We start from the raw sequence: 17,071 nt of genomic DNA on the forward strand, positions 1-17,071 counted from the left end.
GTCTTGGGGCGACTCGGCGAGTTGAGTCGTGTTATGGGAGTTTTCTGAGTATAAGAACTCGACGAGTCGACGGGTTGACTCGGCGAGTAGAGTCAACCAGGAAGGTTGACTTTGACTGAGGACTTTGACTTTGACCAAGAGTTGACCAGTTTGACTTCCAAGGGTATTTTGGTAATTTTGGTATTTATGGAATTGGTTCTTTGGTAGTGTTTTGTGGTGAAGTTCGTGTCGGTGGTCGGAGCAGCTTGGTCTTATCTCTTCAGTCGCCAATTGCAGGTGAGTTATCCTCACTATATCGACAGGGTCTACGGCACCAAGACCGGCCCTTTATCGGATGGAAATCCGGGTATTGTTTGTTATGTTATTGCTTTGCTAGATCTGCATCCTGGTATTTAGGATGGTGTTATGTTAGTGACCTGGTTAAGGTCGGTACCCGGTATATAGGGTAATGTTATGCTAGTGACTGGTTAGGTCGGAATCCTGGTTAGGATGTTGATATGCTATGTGATCTGTTAGACTGTTTTGTCTGGTTAAGGAGTTGTTATGTGATTAATTGTTTTATGTGCACATGGTTGTTTGACGGGGGTTGGGTTGAGGCGGGTCCTGCTTTGTGCTGTAGGCCAACATACCTAGGGCGGACCGGATATTCTGAAGGCCCAACGAGCGGTCCGGATAGGCTGAAGGCCCCAAGAGAGCGGACCAGACGTGCCGAGGCTCGGAGAGTGGACCAGGCCGACTGAAGGCCCGGTGTGGGCGGACCAGTCATACTGTAGACTCAGAGAGTGGACCAGGTGGATTGAAGGCCCGGTGCAGGCGGACTAATCACATTGTAGACTCGATGTACATGGCTAGATTCGGAGGGTGGACCAGGTAGACTGAAGGCCCGGTGCGGGCGGACCAGTCACACAGTAGACCCGATGTGCATGGCTGTTCTATTTGTGATATGTTATGAGTATGTTTATGTGTGGTTGGTATTTTGGGGGTAACTCACTAAGCTTTCGGGCTTACAGTTCAGTGTATTGTTTCAGGTACTTCAGGAGATCGTGGCAAGGCGAAGGCGTGATCGTACCGCTCCTCATGTTTTATGATTTATGTGATATGGTTTTGGGGGATACTCTGATGTTTAAACTATTTTGAAAACAAGATGTATGAACGTAATGGTTTTTGAATGAATTAAAATGTTTTAATTTGGCTCAAATTTTATGGGTGTTACACATTATAATACATTTTAGGACTATATTTTTAATTTTTTCCTTATCCCAAAGTCGTGTAGCATATTTCACTACATGCCACGTCTGCTTAAGGACTCCAAAATGCCCTCTCGATGTCCTTCATCGTTGATTCTTGTCTCTTTGTGAACAACTTTGCCTTTTCACTTTGAGGAACCGAATATGCCTTCATAAGTGTAGAATAATTCGGATATATCCTATCACAAAGGTAGTTACTGTATTTGTACGAATGTCCGTTTACCATGAACATCATATTAGGTGCTTTACCGGTCCAAAATCGTTGAAAAATGGAGACTGCCAAGAATGTTAATGTCGTTGTTAGAACCCGCGACTCCAAAAAAAGAATGTCATATCCATAAATCCTGAGATGCGACAGCTTCTAGGATTATACTTAGTTCCTCTATATCTCCTCGAGTGAATTGACCACGCCATGGATTTGGATATTTTTCCCAAGCCACATGCGTAGAATCTAGATTACCAAGCATACCCATATTATGGCTCTCTTCATGAGCCGATTATAATCTCTCAATATCACGTGGAGTAGGTTTACATAGATATTCATGATGAAAAACCTCATACACACACGTGCAAAACCAATCTACACGATCAATTGCAGTCCTCTCGGATACTTTAAAGTATTCGTCGGATGCATCAAATGCTATACCGTATCCCAAATACCTAAGCGCAACGGCACACTTTTGTATAATACTAAAACCCATTCTTCCTCTAGCATAGGGGTTTTGTTTGAAAAAATCATAACGGGCTTCTAAAGCGTTACTAATACGTAAAAATATAGCCTTATTTAGACGGAAACGAAGTTTGAACAAGTCATCATTGTAAAGACAATTATCGGCGAAGTAATCACTTATCAATAAGTCGTGTGTGGCTTGACGATCACGATTGACGACCGCCCTTGTACGAGCAACAAAGACTTTCTTCATCGTGAATGTGTTGCACAACATTAAAGAAAGTCGAGATGAATTCCCCGTCATCATCCGAGTAAAAAAAATTAACAATTCCAAATCCTCCATGTGTTTTTTGGTTTATAAAATGAGAGTAAAATTTGTTGAAAGGTGAGGTTTTTATTAGATTTATATAGATATTGAGTTTTTAAAAAAAAAAAAAAAACTTAAAAAATTGACCGTTGAACGATCAAGAAGGAGGAAACATTTTCATTGGCCGTTTACATTTGTCGTCTACAACAGGAAGGAACACGACCACGATCGACCACGACCGGTCGGGATGGTGTGCACGATCGTGGTCGTGGTCCAGCTCAACCACAAATCATCTCGTGCAATGTATACCAGATGGTGTTTAGGAAAAAAGAAATGATAATTATTTATCTTTAATTTATGGGATAAAACATAATTTTTGGCTATTTAAATTTAGAATGTTTAATTAGATAGGAATGAATTTGAATTCTAATTTGGTATACGATTTATATCAAACGGTGAATTGATTTCGGAATATCAAACAAAGAATTCAAAATTAGGATTAGGATTAGATTTTTGATTTTTTTTCAAATTTTGAAGGTTAATTAAAATTGTAACAAAAATTATTGGATGCAATTAATAAGAACGAGAAGGGAAAAAAAACAGCCTTAGAAGAGTACATAGCACATAAAAATGCTACAAAAATGTCATGTGGCAAACTTAAGATTTATTTAGTAGAAGAGGTAGATTATATTTATTAGTTTGGAAACTAAACTATGTAAATAAATTCAAAATTAGTTAATTTGTTTAAAATGTAAAATCAACGCTAAATTGGTAAATTAAACAAAACCTAGTGTTTGGTTAAAAGTTAACCCGTCTAACCTTGTGAGGACCATTTTGTAAGAAACCTTAGTTGGAAGGTTAGTTTGAAAGTTTTAAAGAGACTTCCGAGTGCCTAAGCGCGGGTAGAGGAATCCGACGGCATCGGCGTCGGCGGACGGAGTGTCTGAGCGGGGGAAGAGGAGGCTGAGGAATGCGATGTGGATGGTCTCGTTTCAACGGCCGATTGAGGAATAAGGATGGAACGTAAATGCTATATGGGTAATGAAGGGCAACGTTGCCTAAATTCCCAATTTTCTCTCCTTACTTTCTTTTCTCTTCTTTTCTTTTCTCTGCTTCAACTTGAGAACTAGGTGTTAGTTAGTCGTAAAATGTTGAAAAGCTAGTCATAACACCTTCTCGTCTTTACCCATTTGAATGGAAAACGAATTTGAAGAAAGGGAAAGGAAGAAGAGGGCGATTTCAATGCTTGAGGTTGGATCTAGAATTGCACATGGAAGTATTATTGCTAGGAATTGATTACAGCTTAAGAAAGGTATAATCTCCCTTCATCTTATTTATAATTTCGATCTTGGTTTTGGTGACCACAAATCTAAAAATTATGCCATTAAGAATGTTTAGATGATACTTCTAATGAGTTTTAGTTAGTATATCACTAGTATACTCTCATTCTTCTCATTCATGGCTATTTTTTTTTAGTGTTTTTTGGAAGCGCTTCGAAGCTATAACAATTGTGGATTCCATCTAAGTTTAACAAAGCATTGGGAAGATTTTGAAGCATATATAACTTTTTTGGAACTTGATTCACTTTTTTGTTGTTCAAATGATTGGATCATCACACTTTAGTCACAAATGCTCATGTAATTATGCTTTGAAATGATTTGCAAACTAAATTAGAATGTCATTTGATTCAATAGAAGCCATTTCAAAACAATGTGGATGATCTATTGTAGCTTAACTTGGACTTCAGATTATCCGGTAACAATGGCATCAGGATCATTGCCAAATAAATGATAACAACCTGGCACCTGCAATAAGAAAAAGGGAGTGGTGAATAAAAATTAAAAGGTACATAGCTATTTCTTGCATTTATCTCTAACGGTTTAACGTTTTTGCATATCAGGATTATACACATAATTTAACACTGACAGTGCACGAAAATGAAATTTCACCCGTTGGATCTGTGAAGTCTGGCCAGTTTTTCAGATCGGATAAGGCTCCAATCTTAACACAAAGGATGAATGAATAGTCAATGAAACCATGTTTAGAACTATATCAAGGATTCTTCTCGTATGTATAGTACCCTTTATTGTATATAAATATAATTTGTTTATTTTTAGCTTATGATTTACTTATTGTCAGATCAATGTCCATTGAAATCAAAGTAAGATGCATGACCACTAGAAAACAGAGAAAGTACCTGTTACAATAGTTCTTTGTGAACTGGCTTTTCCAGGTCTTTTGAGCTTCTCAAAATCATCCCACCACTACGTAACACGACGTTTCGTGTTCTTGGATTCGTATCTCTGATGTAAAACCAGATGACTGAAGAAGCTCTCTCGACCCAATAATACGGAGACCTTTCAACAAAAGAATACTCTGTGGAAGATGGCTTATGATTGTACCTTCTATATCTAACTCTTTTAAGCAATCTAAACTTCCAAGTTCCTCAGGCAATTTCTCAATCCCAATACAATAGCGGAGATGGAAATATTTTAGACATTTCATCCTACAGATGCTTATCGGGATATTCTGTAATAACTTACAGTTTATTATGATTAGCTTCTGTAAACATTCTAATCGCCCAAGATCCTCAGGTAACTTCTCAAGCAACGAACAATTATGAAGGTCGATATGTTTCATCTGTTGCAACATACAAATGCTATCTGGAAGATGTTTAATCTTTGCATGCGACAACTCTAGCTTTTCCAGCAGTTTTAATCGGCCAAACTCCTCGGGTAACTTCTCCAGCAACGAACAAGAGAACAGTTCGAGAGATTTCAGATGTTTCAACATACAAATGCTATCTGGAAGATCTTTAATCAATGTACAAAACAAAGTTAGCTCCTCTAGACGTTCTAATCCACCAAGATCCTCGGGTAACTTCTCAAGAAACCAACATGATATAAGTTTCAGAGATTTAAGATGCTTCAGCATACACATGCTCTCTGGAAGATGGTTAATCTTTGTAGACAAGAAAATCAGCTCCTCAAGACATTCTAACTGGCCGAGGTCCTCAGGCGCCTCTTGAATACTGCCTTCTAGTTTAAGCTTCCTTAAACGTTGTAACCCACAAATGCTTCCTGAAAACGTCTCAAGGTTTGTGCAAGCACACATACCTATAGAAATAAGCTTCTCAAGATTTCTAGTAAATGAGTGGCGATCTTCCTTATAGAAATAAGTAAAGCGAAACTTTGGCAAGTCATTGTCGGGGTGAAGTGGGCAGCGTTCTAGGGACTTTGCAACCACATGTAACTCAGCTAAAGGAACAACCTCAAGTGATTCCTCCACACTACAAGAAGCATAACCCTTTAGGTTAAACAAAAAATCTCTAAATCTCAAACAACCACTTACGTCTAAGTAGATAAGCTTTTGTAGACATCCAATGGGAGTGTGAAGTTCTACTAAATTAGAACATGCTTTAAGATCTAACCTCTCTAGATTTGGAGTCAACCCAAGGTCAAGGGTTCTCAACTTTGAATAACTAATTTCGAGATTAATGAGCTTTTCACATACATTGGTCGTGTGAAGTTCTTCTAAATAATAACAATTTTTAAGATGCAAATACTTGAGATTCGGAGTCAGCCCAATGTCAAGGGTCCTCAACTTTGACCTCGAGAGTAGTAGTTCTTCGAGATTTAAACATCTACCCGGCATGTGAAGTTTTATCAAATCGAAGCATTTGTCAAGTAATAACGTCTTAAGATTCCGAGCATGCCCAAGGGCAAGGGTCCTCAACCTTGACATACTGATGTCAATAGACATGAGCTTTAAACAACCAATGGGAACATGAAGTTCTACCAGGTTGGAACATCCTCCAAGAGTCAGTGTCTCGAGATTTGGAGTAAGCCCAAGGTCAAGGGTACTCAACATGGAACCACTGAGGTCAAGGTATTTGAGCTTGTTAAGAACCTAGCATATATAAGCAAAAAACAAGATAATTAATATCTATTTAATAACAAAACAATAGATGTATAACATTATAATGTATCATGTAAAACAATGAATCCACAATAACTCTACCTTTCTTTCTCCCCCTTCCCAAAGTTGTAAAATTTTGCAGTCAACCATCTCAAGTGCAATAAGATTATCTGCTTGAAATGTTTTGGGTAAAGAACTAAAAGGGTAATGCTTCAAATCCAGATATCGTAAAGCATTTGGAATCTCTGGGCTGATCATTATATTAAATTCCCAACACTGCAAATGATCTCCCATATCCATTGAAAGAAATCTAAGTTCCTTCATCTTTCTAAGACCTTTTATAATCATGTGCGGATTGAGCTTCCCATTGTAGAATTTTATACATCTTGTTGCTTTGGTACCCTGTAATCCAAATGAAGTCACCATGAAACTTGTGTAGCAAAAATAAATAAATAAATAAATAATAAATTATCGTGTTAACCTTTTCCAACTTACAAATAAACTTGATCCTTACCAAATCCTTAGCCAATATATCTTCGATTTCATCACTAATCCACAATCGGCTATGCTTATAAGGCTTATCCGGATACGCGCGGCGAACAATATTCCTGCCCATTTCTTCAATATGGTCGTGCATGCCCACACGTAAATTATAATTAGAAATAGTTATGAGAGATTTTTGTTCAAGAACTCTTAAACCATTTCTAGCATGGAATCCACAGCTTTCAAGCACTTTGATTGTTACCACCTTCGTCCGACCTTTCAAGATGCATGCAACATCTAGGAAAATTTCCTTGTAATCCTCCTCTAGACCGATATAGCTTAATTCTAATTTTTTCAGAGTTTCTGTTAATGGAATCGTTTGAAGTCTTTCTACGGCATCTATCCATTCAAGCTCATTTCTACCACAGAGAAACGAACCCAAAACTCTAAGTGTTAATGGAAGACCAGATGCATAACGTACAACTTCTCTTGTTAGCTTCTCATACCCTTGAATTGGAATATCTCTACCAAATGCATACCTACTGAAGAGGCAAACTGCTTCTTTATCCGATAACAGATTGATGTCGTGTATAAACTGCACATTGTGTGAAACCAGCACTTGCTCATCTCTTGTTGTGATGATAATTCTACTTCCCGGCTTAAACCAATTAGGATCGCCTGCCAATGCCTCAAGTTGGTCGACATTATCCACATCATCTAGAACAACAAGAACCCTTTTATCATGCACCATCCTCTTGATCATGTGTTTCCCATCATAAATACTGCTTACTCTGATGCCTTTATCATTTAAGACGTCCCGAAGGACTTGTTTTTGCAAAGACTTCAAACCGGACAAAGAAGCATTTGAAACTTCCCTCACATTCTCCACGAAGCTTTTACCTTTGAACTGAAAGGATATTTGATCAAAAACAGCTCTTGCCAAAGTCGTCTTCCCACCACCTCCCATCCCCTTGATCCCAATCATGCGAACATCATCAAAACCAGTTCCTAAAGATGATACAACATCTTTGATCCGAGTCTCCATTCCCACTAATTTTTCATCAATTGTGAAACTAATGGATCGTAACTCTAGTGAAAGCTCTTCAACTATTTTTTGGATGAATTTTGCTTCATGCCTGTATATCAAAGCAGATTCAATTAGCATACTCAAAATCCAACATGCCCGACTACTTTCAGATCTGTAGCAAATGTATATGAAGTAATAACATAGTCCTATAATCATATTAAATTGATGTTTATTTATTCCAAAAAACTGAGAATTGTAGTTTAAATTTGACAATCCAACGTAAGATCCTATGTACGAGCTTCTTAAATTCAGTGTAAAAGTAGATCAGAAAGAAACAAAATTACAAGAATATTACATATATAGATCTGATGAAAGAATTACCCATCAACAGTGTTCTTTAACTCCCACCCAGCAAGATTAGCTGCTTCTTTAAGAGCCTCCCTCCATTTCCCAGCAGCCTCTTCCATTTTGTGCTTGGCAAAGGCTTCTTCAACTTTTCCACTTTGTCTGCGGACCTCGGATGGCTCCACATCATAGAAGACAGGGTATGCAGTATGCTCTGTAGTCCCGTGACATTCCATTATCTTCACAAGCTCATCTAAGCACCAAGAAGAAGAGGCATAGTTCTTGGAGAAAATAATGATGTAAAATCTAGACTCTTCAATCGATCTGATGAGCTCATCACTGATCCTTTTCCCTTTCTTGATTCCCTCATCGTCCTTGTATGTGTGAATGTTTTTCTGCTGAAGAGCGTAATAAAGATGATCCACAAAGTTGGAACGAGTGTCTTCACCCCTAAAACTCAAAAACACATCATACTTAAAGTTGTTGCGAATGGATGAAGTTGAAGAATATGCCATTGAGGTATGCTTGAAGGATTTTATAAAAATCAAATCTTTGGAAAGAGTTTCTGGGATACGATTGCAAACAGACTTGGATAAGAATATGAGATGAGTTGACTTACTATCAAGAGCAAGAGCAGAAAGAAAAAAGATGTGTGAACGTGATGTGCTTGTTTGGAAGACCTTTGGAATATAGTGGAGAAAACAAAGATGCTTTTTGGTCAAAAGAGAAAGGACAATTATTACTTATTTAAACAATTTAAAAAACTAAAGAAACTTTCATGTTTCATCCACTATTTATTTTCGTTTGAAGTTTGGAGATGACTATTACGCTTTATATGCAATTTTTTATGTAATTCTTTTATTCCAAAAATGATTCTGAATATTTCATATATATCCTATCTAATAAATCAAAATTTTTTTGTCACATGTCTTCTTCTCCTTCACTTGGACACATGACATTTTTCTAGAATTTTTGAATTTTTTATTTTCCACTTGTCATTTTATTATATTTTTCATTTTATTAAATTTAAAATTTCACATTTAATATTTAAGGTAATATATATGTAAGGTATTTATTAGAAAGGGTTTATATATGTAATGTATATAATGTATTAAAGTCTCATTAATTTTAATAATTTAAAATTTTTCTCATTTTTCTTATAAATTCAAACTTCTTAAATTGTTAAAATTTCATATTTAATTTTTTTTAAATAAACTCATGTAATACATGGCCTCACACCTATTTTCTTAATAATTTAAAAAAAATGATAATGTTTATTCTCCTAAAAATTGATACTGTTTTTTTCATCAATATTGTAAGTAATTTGCATTCCAAAAATATGATAGATTTCTATTATAGTTTCACATTCATTAAATCCAGAATAAATATCTTATTACTTACACATATAAATATCTAATTGTTTTTAAAAGGATTAAAAAAGTTATATTATTCTATTTTGTAGATACCTTCTAAAATTATATTTAAACAATTTGAAGTTGATATGTAGTTGTAGGATTTCGCATGCTGCAGTCCGGTACCTACTATCCACTGTCCCATCAACCAATCAACACTAGTTCCCTTCTCAATTCTCTTTTTATTTTCTTTTTTGATTGTCAGTTACTTACGTTAAGTACACAAGTCTTGCGATTTACCAAAATAATAATAATAATAATAATTGAAGGGTCTAGTTAGTGGTTTGGTCTAGGCTTACATTGTAATAAGTTCTTTTGAGTCTTTATGCAGATTTGGTAGGTTGTTTGTGTTTACGGCCATAGTAGTGAGTTTACGGCCGTAAGCCTGTTTACGGCCGTAAACCCAGTGTCCGGCCCAAGTCCACTATATATAGGGATTGTGTATGTCAATAATGGTTGTTGATGCCACAAGTGTTCACGGCTATAGAGAACAAGTTGTACCAGACGTTTAAGTAATATAAGCGTGTGCAAGCTTGTTTCAATTCTATTTATACTCCGATTCTTATTCTATTTGATTGTGTGATTGCTTGATCATTGGTAAAGATCCGTTTCAGGACCTTACAATTGGTATCAGAGAAAAACCGGTGTCAAAGCATCATTCAATCGAGTTTACAGCCGTTTAAACTCATATTCTTCATTGTTCGAGATTAGGGTTTGGTGTTTTCATTGCAAAGGGGGTCAAATTTGCATCCAAACTTGCGTTTACTGGGATTTTTGGAGTTTACTGCCCAAAGATTACAACCGTAAACCCTGTTTACGGCCGTAAACTCAAGAATATTCAAAGGCCGTAAATTGTGTTCTTGAACCGTAATCAGTGCATCTTAATTGACTGTAAACTGCCCGACCGTAAACACCCCAATCGTAAACACAGTTTACGGCCGTAAACTGCTGCTGACCGTAAACTCAAATTTTGACGATTTTTTTAATTTTTAAGTTTTAAAATCAGAATAAATGGATTCTCAAAGTCAAACACATCATCATGAGCTGGATTCTGTCATGGGTACCACTACACGCATTCCAAGACTACTGTCTGCAGATGGTTTTCCTGAATGGAAATACCGGATTGAAAAATATATTAAAATGAAGGACTTCAAGATTTGGAGAAGCATCATCAAGAATCCTGTCAGAATTACCACCACTGTTGCAGGGCAAGTAGTTGACAAAGCTATTGAAAACTACACAGATGAAGATTTTGAGAAAGTGGAAGAACAGGAAAGGGCTTTGGCCACTCTAACCATGGCTCTATCTCCTGATATAGCTCAAGGTTTCAGAGAGTATACTTCAGCAAAAGCTTTGTGGGAAGCTTTGATTGAGGTATATGAAGGGAATGAAGACATGAAGGAAAGCCGCCAGGATATGCTGCGTCAAAGGTTTAATATGTTCAACTACATTCCTGGAGAAACCCTAGAGGCACAGTTGCAGCGATTCACCACGGAGATGAACATTTCTGGGATCTTTTTGACCAAGTCAGAGATAAACAAAAAGCTACTAAATGCTCTTCCAAAGTCATGGGATATGAATGTAGCTGTCATCAAAAAGACCAAGGATTTGAATCGTCTCACTCTTGCTGAAACAATGGCCATCATCAAGGCATGTGATATTGATGATAAACAGCGGGAGATAAATCATGTGAATTCGTATTCGACTGCAAACCTTGGGATTTCCTCTAACAATGCTCTTTCATCAGTCATTCCTTCCTCAGGTCAAGCATTTGCTGTTCAGCAGCCTCAGATCCAAACAATTGTTGCTGCGTCATCCACGCCTCACTCGCAAAGCCAGCTGCATGTAACTCCTTAAGTTGCTCCCTCCTCTAGTGTACCAGTTGTGGCCTCTTCCTCAAACACAAAGGAGTGTGATGAAAATCTTGCCTTTGTTGTAGGACTTGTGAACTGCTATAATGCCCTTCTTGCTGGAGAACTTCCACCTCAGTTGTCATTTGTTGATCTGGATCAGATTCATCCAGAAGATGTAGAAGAGATGGACATCACATGGCAGATAACCATGGCAGTATTCAGGGATAAGCAGTTTGCCAAGAAGACTGGGAAGAACAACTGGGGCATGAATGCTGATAAAAAGGTAGGGTTTAGCAAAGGGAAGCTGCGTTGTTTCAACTGTCACGAGCCGGGTCATTTTGCCCGTGAGTGCCCGAAGCCGGATAGAAGATTAAACAATGACCGGACAATGGTTGTAGTGGGAAACAATCGGGGAGGTGCTCAGGTCAACAGTGAGCAGGCTATGGTTGCTCAGTCATTTGACTGGGAGGACCAGATTCAGGCCCTGAACATTTCAAAGCCTGAAAATGCTCACCTGGCCCAAGTTAAGGATGAAGCTTCCGTGGAGAGTGTTACAGCTGAAGAAAAGATGATGGAGCTTCAGTTTGCGTTGATGGTATCTTCTACTTCTGAACTGAAGAAAAATGAGGTAAGTTTGCCTTCTTGTTCTTAAGCTTGTATTGATTACGTTAAAATTCTTCGTGAGGAAATAGAATCATTACGTAGAGAAGTAGAGAACCTTAGATATGAGGGCTATCAACTTAGAAAAGGACAAAAACCCTTAAAAGCCCAATTAGAGACAAAAAATAAAGGACTTTAGGAGACTTCAGGAAGACTACAGTAATAAATGTGAAAACTATGACTATATCAAGAGACAGAATGCTGAGTTAATTGCTGAGCTTGATACATTAAAAAATAAATTTGATACTGCAAACTTTGATTTTAAAAAATATGATGTATCAAGCGAAGTAGTTGCCAACATGATTGACCATTGCCTGCAGTTTAAACAAAACCAGAAAAAGGGTTTGGGTTACGATAAAGTGCCTCCTCCTTTCAATCACAATTATCAGTATCACCCTCTCTCTAATGAGGAGATTGCCAATGAATCTTTCATGGTTTATGGCAAGCCAACAGGTTTGGTTTCAGGAGGATTTATTAATGTTGAAAATACTAACGTTTCTACTTCCCCTGCAGATCAATCCTTAAATCAGTCAAAACACGAAGTTGAAGGATCTGTTTCTGATAATAAAACTGAGTCTGAACCTAAAGTTTTAGTTTTAAATAAAGACTTTATTTTTTCTGATGTTAAAAGTGACAATGCTTTTTGTGATTTTTCTGCACCTGCTGATACTGGTTTGAATTGTTTTGAAGTGTTTGATGAGATGTTTGATAATTCTGATGTTTGTAATGATACTTATAAAAACTCACCACTTCCACAAGTCACTCCATCTGATACTCCCTCACTTATCTCACAACCTGCTTCTTGTTTATGTTCATGTGAGAAAAGTAAGGGTGTCTGTGTGGAAAATAAATCTGAAAAAGGCAGTACAAGTTTTAATAATAACAAACAGATTTGTTTTAATTGTGGTATTGGTGGTCATATAGCTAGGAATTGTCAAAATAGAATGTTTGTACATTATACGTCACAAAGAGGAGAGAACGAATTTAGAGGAAGGTCTTTAACTAGAAAGTCCTCTAAAGCTTGTTCTCGAAATGATGATTGGAAGAATGACCGTAGTAGAAAAAGGGCAGCTTTTCAAAATAATAAAAAGGTTTTTCATAACAAAGTCCCAAACAGTTTGCCAAAACCGAACACGGCTCCGCCAAGATCGGTTTTGTCAAGGAGCAGCTCTGGGTCTTCAACCATTTCTGGTAGAAAACCCAAGTGCTCAATGCAAACTGATAAGAAACCTATTTCAAAACCATCGGTGACTGTTAGGAAACCTAATTACCAATGGATGCCCAAAATAAATTCCAATCTATCATCAGCATCCTCTGAAAAGTTTGTAAATAATGATAAATCTGGAAAAGTGAAGGGTCAACCCGGGAAAGTGATGACCTGGGTTCCCAAATCTGAATGATCCCGCATATTTTGCAGGGACAGTTGCGGAGGAATGTCGTCAGACCTTGGTTCGTCGACAGCGGCTGCTCCCGGCATATGACAAGAGACATCTCCCAACCGAACAACATTCAATCTTTTAATGGGGGATATGTTTCCTTTGCGGGTGGAGAAGGTGGCAAGATCACTCAGAGAGGAACCGTTACAAATAGGGTGCTAAGTTTCGAGAATGTCAACTTTGCTCCCGAGTTAAAGCATAGTTTGTTGAGTGTGTCTCAGATATGTGACAAAGGATATTCTACACATTTCACCGACAAGGAGTGTATGATTCTCAAGCCAGGCATTGTCATCCCGGAAGAGTGGATTCTCGTCAAATCTAAGCGGGATGGAAATGCTTACATTATTGATATGAATAGCAACATTCCTGAGCAAGTTACTTGCCTCTTTTCGAAGGTCTCAGAACAAAACGCAATGCTGTGGCACCGAAGACTCGGTCATGCTAACGCCAAAAACCTAAATCGTCTTGCGAAAAATGAGATGGTCCGTGGTTTACCTGTCGGAGATTTTATAACTTTTGAGAAGTGTGTGTCATGTGCCCAGGGTAAACATCATAGAAAACCACACCTGCCAAAACAGGTTAACTCAATCAGTCAGGTGCTCCAATTATTACATATGGACTTGTTCGGTCCAGTCAACGTCCTAAGCATCAACAAAAGTTCGTACTGACTGGTTGTGATTGATGATTTCTCTCTTTTTACGTGGGTTTTCTTCTTATCCAACAAAGCTGGGGTTGCAGATCTGATAAAGAAGTTCATAGTGTTGATTGAGAACCAAACCAATAATCGGGTGAAGGCACTTCGTACCGACAACGTAACAGAGTTCAAGAATTCTATTCTTGATCATTTTTGCACAGAAAAAGGGATTATGCGTCAATACAGCTCCGCTCACACACCTCAACAAAATGGTGTTGCTGAAAGGAGAAATAGAACTTTAAAAGACGCTGCAAGGACGATGCTGTGTGACTCCAAGTTACTGGTTTTCTTTTGGGCCGAAGCGATTAACACTGCTTGCTACGTTCAGAATCGTGTGTTGATCAACAAAGCTCAGATGAAGACACCGTATGAGATTCTATATGGTCACAAGCCATTAGTCAGTCATTTCCGTGTATTTGGCTGCCCTTGCACCCTTCTTCACCTAGAGTCCAACCCAAAGTTTAATGCCAAATCTGATGATTGTTACTTCGTAGGGTATGCTGCACGAACTGCATATAGGGTCTACAATAAGAAGACGAAGCAGATTGTGGAATCCTATGATGTGCGCTGGTTGGAGGAGAATGAAACGGATGCTCGAGTGGGTCCGGATTGGTTATTTGATTACACATCGCTTTTCAAGTCTATAAATGTGTCTTCGGATAGTTCATCTGGGTCTTCCTCTGGTTCGAAGAATGTTTCTGAAGACGAAGACGAAGAAGTTGTCTACAGACCCCCAACGGTATCCTCTTCACCATCTGAGGGGGAGTCCTCTGCTTCACCTGAGGGGGAGTCATCTGTACCACCTGATAGTCCAAAATCTCCAGTTCAGAATGATACTCCTGATGCTGATGCTACACCTCTTACTCCTGTTGAAAGAGAGTTCATGTCTAGAGATGTTTCCGCTGTCACTTCAACTTTTATGGAACTACTCTTTCCTGAAGACATTTCTAATGAGTTTGTAGCAGAGTCATCTAATGTGGAACAATCAGCAAATGATGGAGGTGTCAATATTCACAATCTTCCCATCTCACTTAATGATATCAGCCAGGAGATACCCTCAAGAATTCCACGCAATCATCCGATCGAGAACATCATTGGTCAGCTGGACGATGGAGTTAAAACCAGAAGTCAGAGTGGAGATGTCAATACTTGTCTCTACTCTTGCTTTATCTCTCAAATAGAGCCCAAGAATGTTGAAATGGCTCTGAATGAGCCCAGTTGGGTAGATGCTATGCATGAAGAGCTAAATCAATTCGAAAAGCTCGGGGTTTGGAAATTGGTTGAGTTACCAAAGGGCAAAAAGTCTCTTGGCACACGCTGGGTCTATCGAAACAAGCAGGATGATTCTAGAGTTATAGTGCGAAATAAAGCAAGATTGGTGGTTCGTGGGTTTAGACAAGTCGAGGGCCTTGATTATACTGAGGTTTATGCTCCAGTAGCTCGCTTGGAGACTATTTGTATCTTCCTTGCATATGCTTCCTACATGAACTTCATGGTTTATCAAATGGACGTCAAGACAGCCTTCTTGTATGGCAAGGTGAAGGAAGAAATCTACGTTGATCAGCCCCCTGGGTTCGTTAACTCCAAGTTTCCTAATCATGTCTACAAGTTGGACAAGGCATTGTATGGGTTACATCAAGCTCCTCGAGCATGGTATGCGACCCTTACAAAGCACTCGCTCGAGCATGGATACTCTCGTGGCACTATCGATCAAACTTTATTCATCAAGCATGTTGGTAATGATCAGATTCTTGTCCAGATCTATGTTGATGACATTATCTTCGGATCTACCAGTCCGCAGCTATGCAAAGAGTTTGAAGGCGTTATGAAAAAGAGGTTTGAGATGAGTTCGTTGGGTGAGATGACCATGTTTCTGGGGCTTCAGGTCAAACAAAGTTCAACCGGAATTCTGCTACATCAAGCTAAGTATGTTGAGGATATTCTTGAGAAGTTCGGGTTTCAAGACGCTAAACCTGCATCGATGCCGATGGCCGAAAGACCTCTACTGACTCCAGATACTGATGGCGAATCCGTAGATCAGACACACTACAGATCGATGATCGGATCGTTGATGTATCTTACTGCAAGCCGTCCAGACATCATGTTTGCAGTTTGTCAATGCGCACGTTATCAGGCTAATCCTAAATTTTCACATCTTATTGCTGTCAAAAGAATTTTTCGGTATATCAAAGGCAGCCCAAAATTGGGTCTTTGGTATCCGAAAAATTCTGAATTTGATTTATATGCTTTTGCTGACAGTAATTATGGAGGCTGTGAGCTTGACAGGAAATCTACTTCAGGAGGGTGTCAATATCTTGGAGATAGGCTGGTGTCGTGGCAGTGCAAGAAGCAACACACCGTCTCAACTTCAACAACTGAAGCGGAATACGTTGTTGCATCTGCTTGTTGCTCTCAAGTTATCTGGATCCAACATCAGCTGTTGGATTACGGTTTGAATTATCTAGAAACCCCTATTTACTGTGATGATGAGGCTGCGATTCAAATTGCTAAAAATCATGTCCAACATTCAAAACCAAGCACATTGATATCAAAATTCATTTTATCAGAGACTGTTATGAACGTTCACTCATCCAGCTGGAACAGGTTCCTACTGCTAATAATGTGGCGGATCTGTTCACCAAGCCTTTTAACAAAGCTTGATTCGATGTGCTTGTGGGATTTTTTAAAATGATTCGTTTTGAGTATTAATTTTTTTATTTTTTATTTTTTTCTTAATTTAATTTTTATTTTTTTAATTTTATATTCTATTTTATTTTTGGTTAGATTAGTTTAAATTTGCGCATTTTAGTGATTTCATTCTCACTCATGCACAAATTTAGGGGGAGAAATAAACAAAAACCAAACAAAAAAATTGAAAATTTTCAAAAATCCAAAAACAATAAAAAAAATCAGAAAATCAAAAATATGTTGCTGATAGTTTTGCTTGTAGGTGATATGTTGGGAAGTGATATTATCAAGTGATAATAGGCAATCTGAATCTGCGTAAAGTAACAAAATT

The 17,071-nt window shown here is 38.1% G+C and overlaps 1 protein-coding gene across 3 annotated transcripts; it reads right to left on the bottom strand.

The window, feature by feature from the left end:
* Positions 1-3,762: 3,762 nt before the first annotated feature.
* On the bottom strand, positions 3,763-8,654 carry LOC145108958 (TMV resistance protein N-like). 3 transcript variants are annotated; one of them, XM_079046052.1, is made up of 6 exons: positions 8,034-8,654; positions 6,657-7,761; positions 6,245-6,544; positions 5,655-6,133; positions 4,422-5,513; positions 3,763-4,029 (listed from the first exon to the last, which is right to left on the bottom strand). In XM_079046052.1, the coding sequence occupies exons 1-5, from the start codon at positions 8,510-8,512 to the stop codon at positions 4,478-4,480; spliced, it is 3,399 nt and encodes a 1,132-aa protein (XP_078902178.1). In that variant the 5' UTR covers positions 8,513-8,654; the 3' UTR covers positions 3,763-4,029; positions 4,422-4,477. The 3 variants fall into 3 exon arrangements, with proteins under 3 accessions (XP_078902178.1, XP_078902177.1, XP_078902179.1); XM_079046051.1 differs by having other exon boundaries at positions 4,422-6,133; XM_079046053.1 differs by lacking the exon at positions 3,763-4,029 and having other exon boundaries at positions 5,382-5,513; positions 5,576-6,133.
* Between the last annotated feature and the right edge of the window lie 8,417 nt (positions 8,655-17,071).

Source organism: Lactuca virosa, chromosome 4 (genome assembly GCF_052849685.1).
Source record: "Lactuca virosa cultivar CGN04683 chromosome 4, Lactuca_virosa_CGN04683_v6, whole genome shotgun sequence".
Lineage (NCBI taxonomy): Eukaryota > Viridiplantae > Streptophyta > Magnoliopsida > Asterales > Asteraceae > Lactuca > Lactuca virosa.

What these genes read in the sequence shown, in the direction of transcription:
- LOC145108958 (XM_079046051.1), bottom strand. Translation starts at nt 8,512, where the DNA reads ATGGCATATTCTTCAACTTCATCCATTCGCAACAACTTTAAGTATGAT. An exon ending in TTAAAGAACACTGTTGATGG is followed by an intron (nt 7,762 to 8,033) that starts GTAATTCTTTCA and finishes TTTGATATACAG; the next exon opens with GCATGAAGCAAAATTCATCC. An exon ending in GGGAAGGGGGAGAAAGAAAG is followed by an intron (nt 6,134 to 6,244) that starts GTAGAGTTATTG and finishes TATATATGCTAG; the next exon opens with GTTCTTAACAAGCTCAAATA.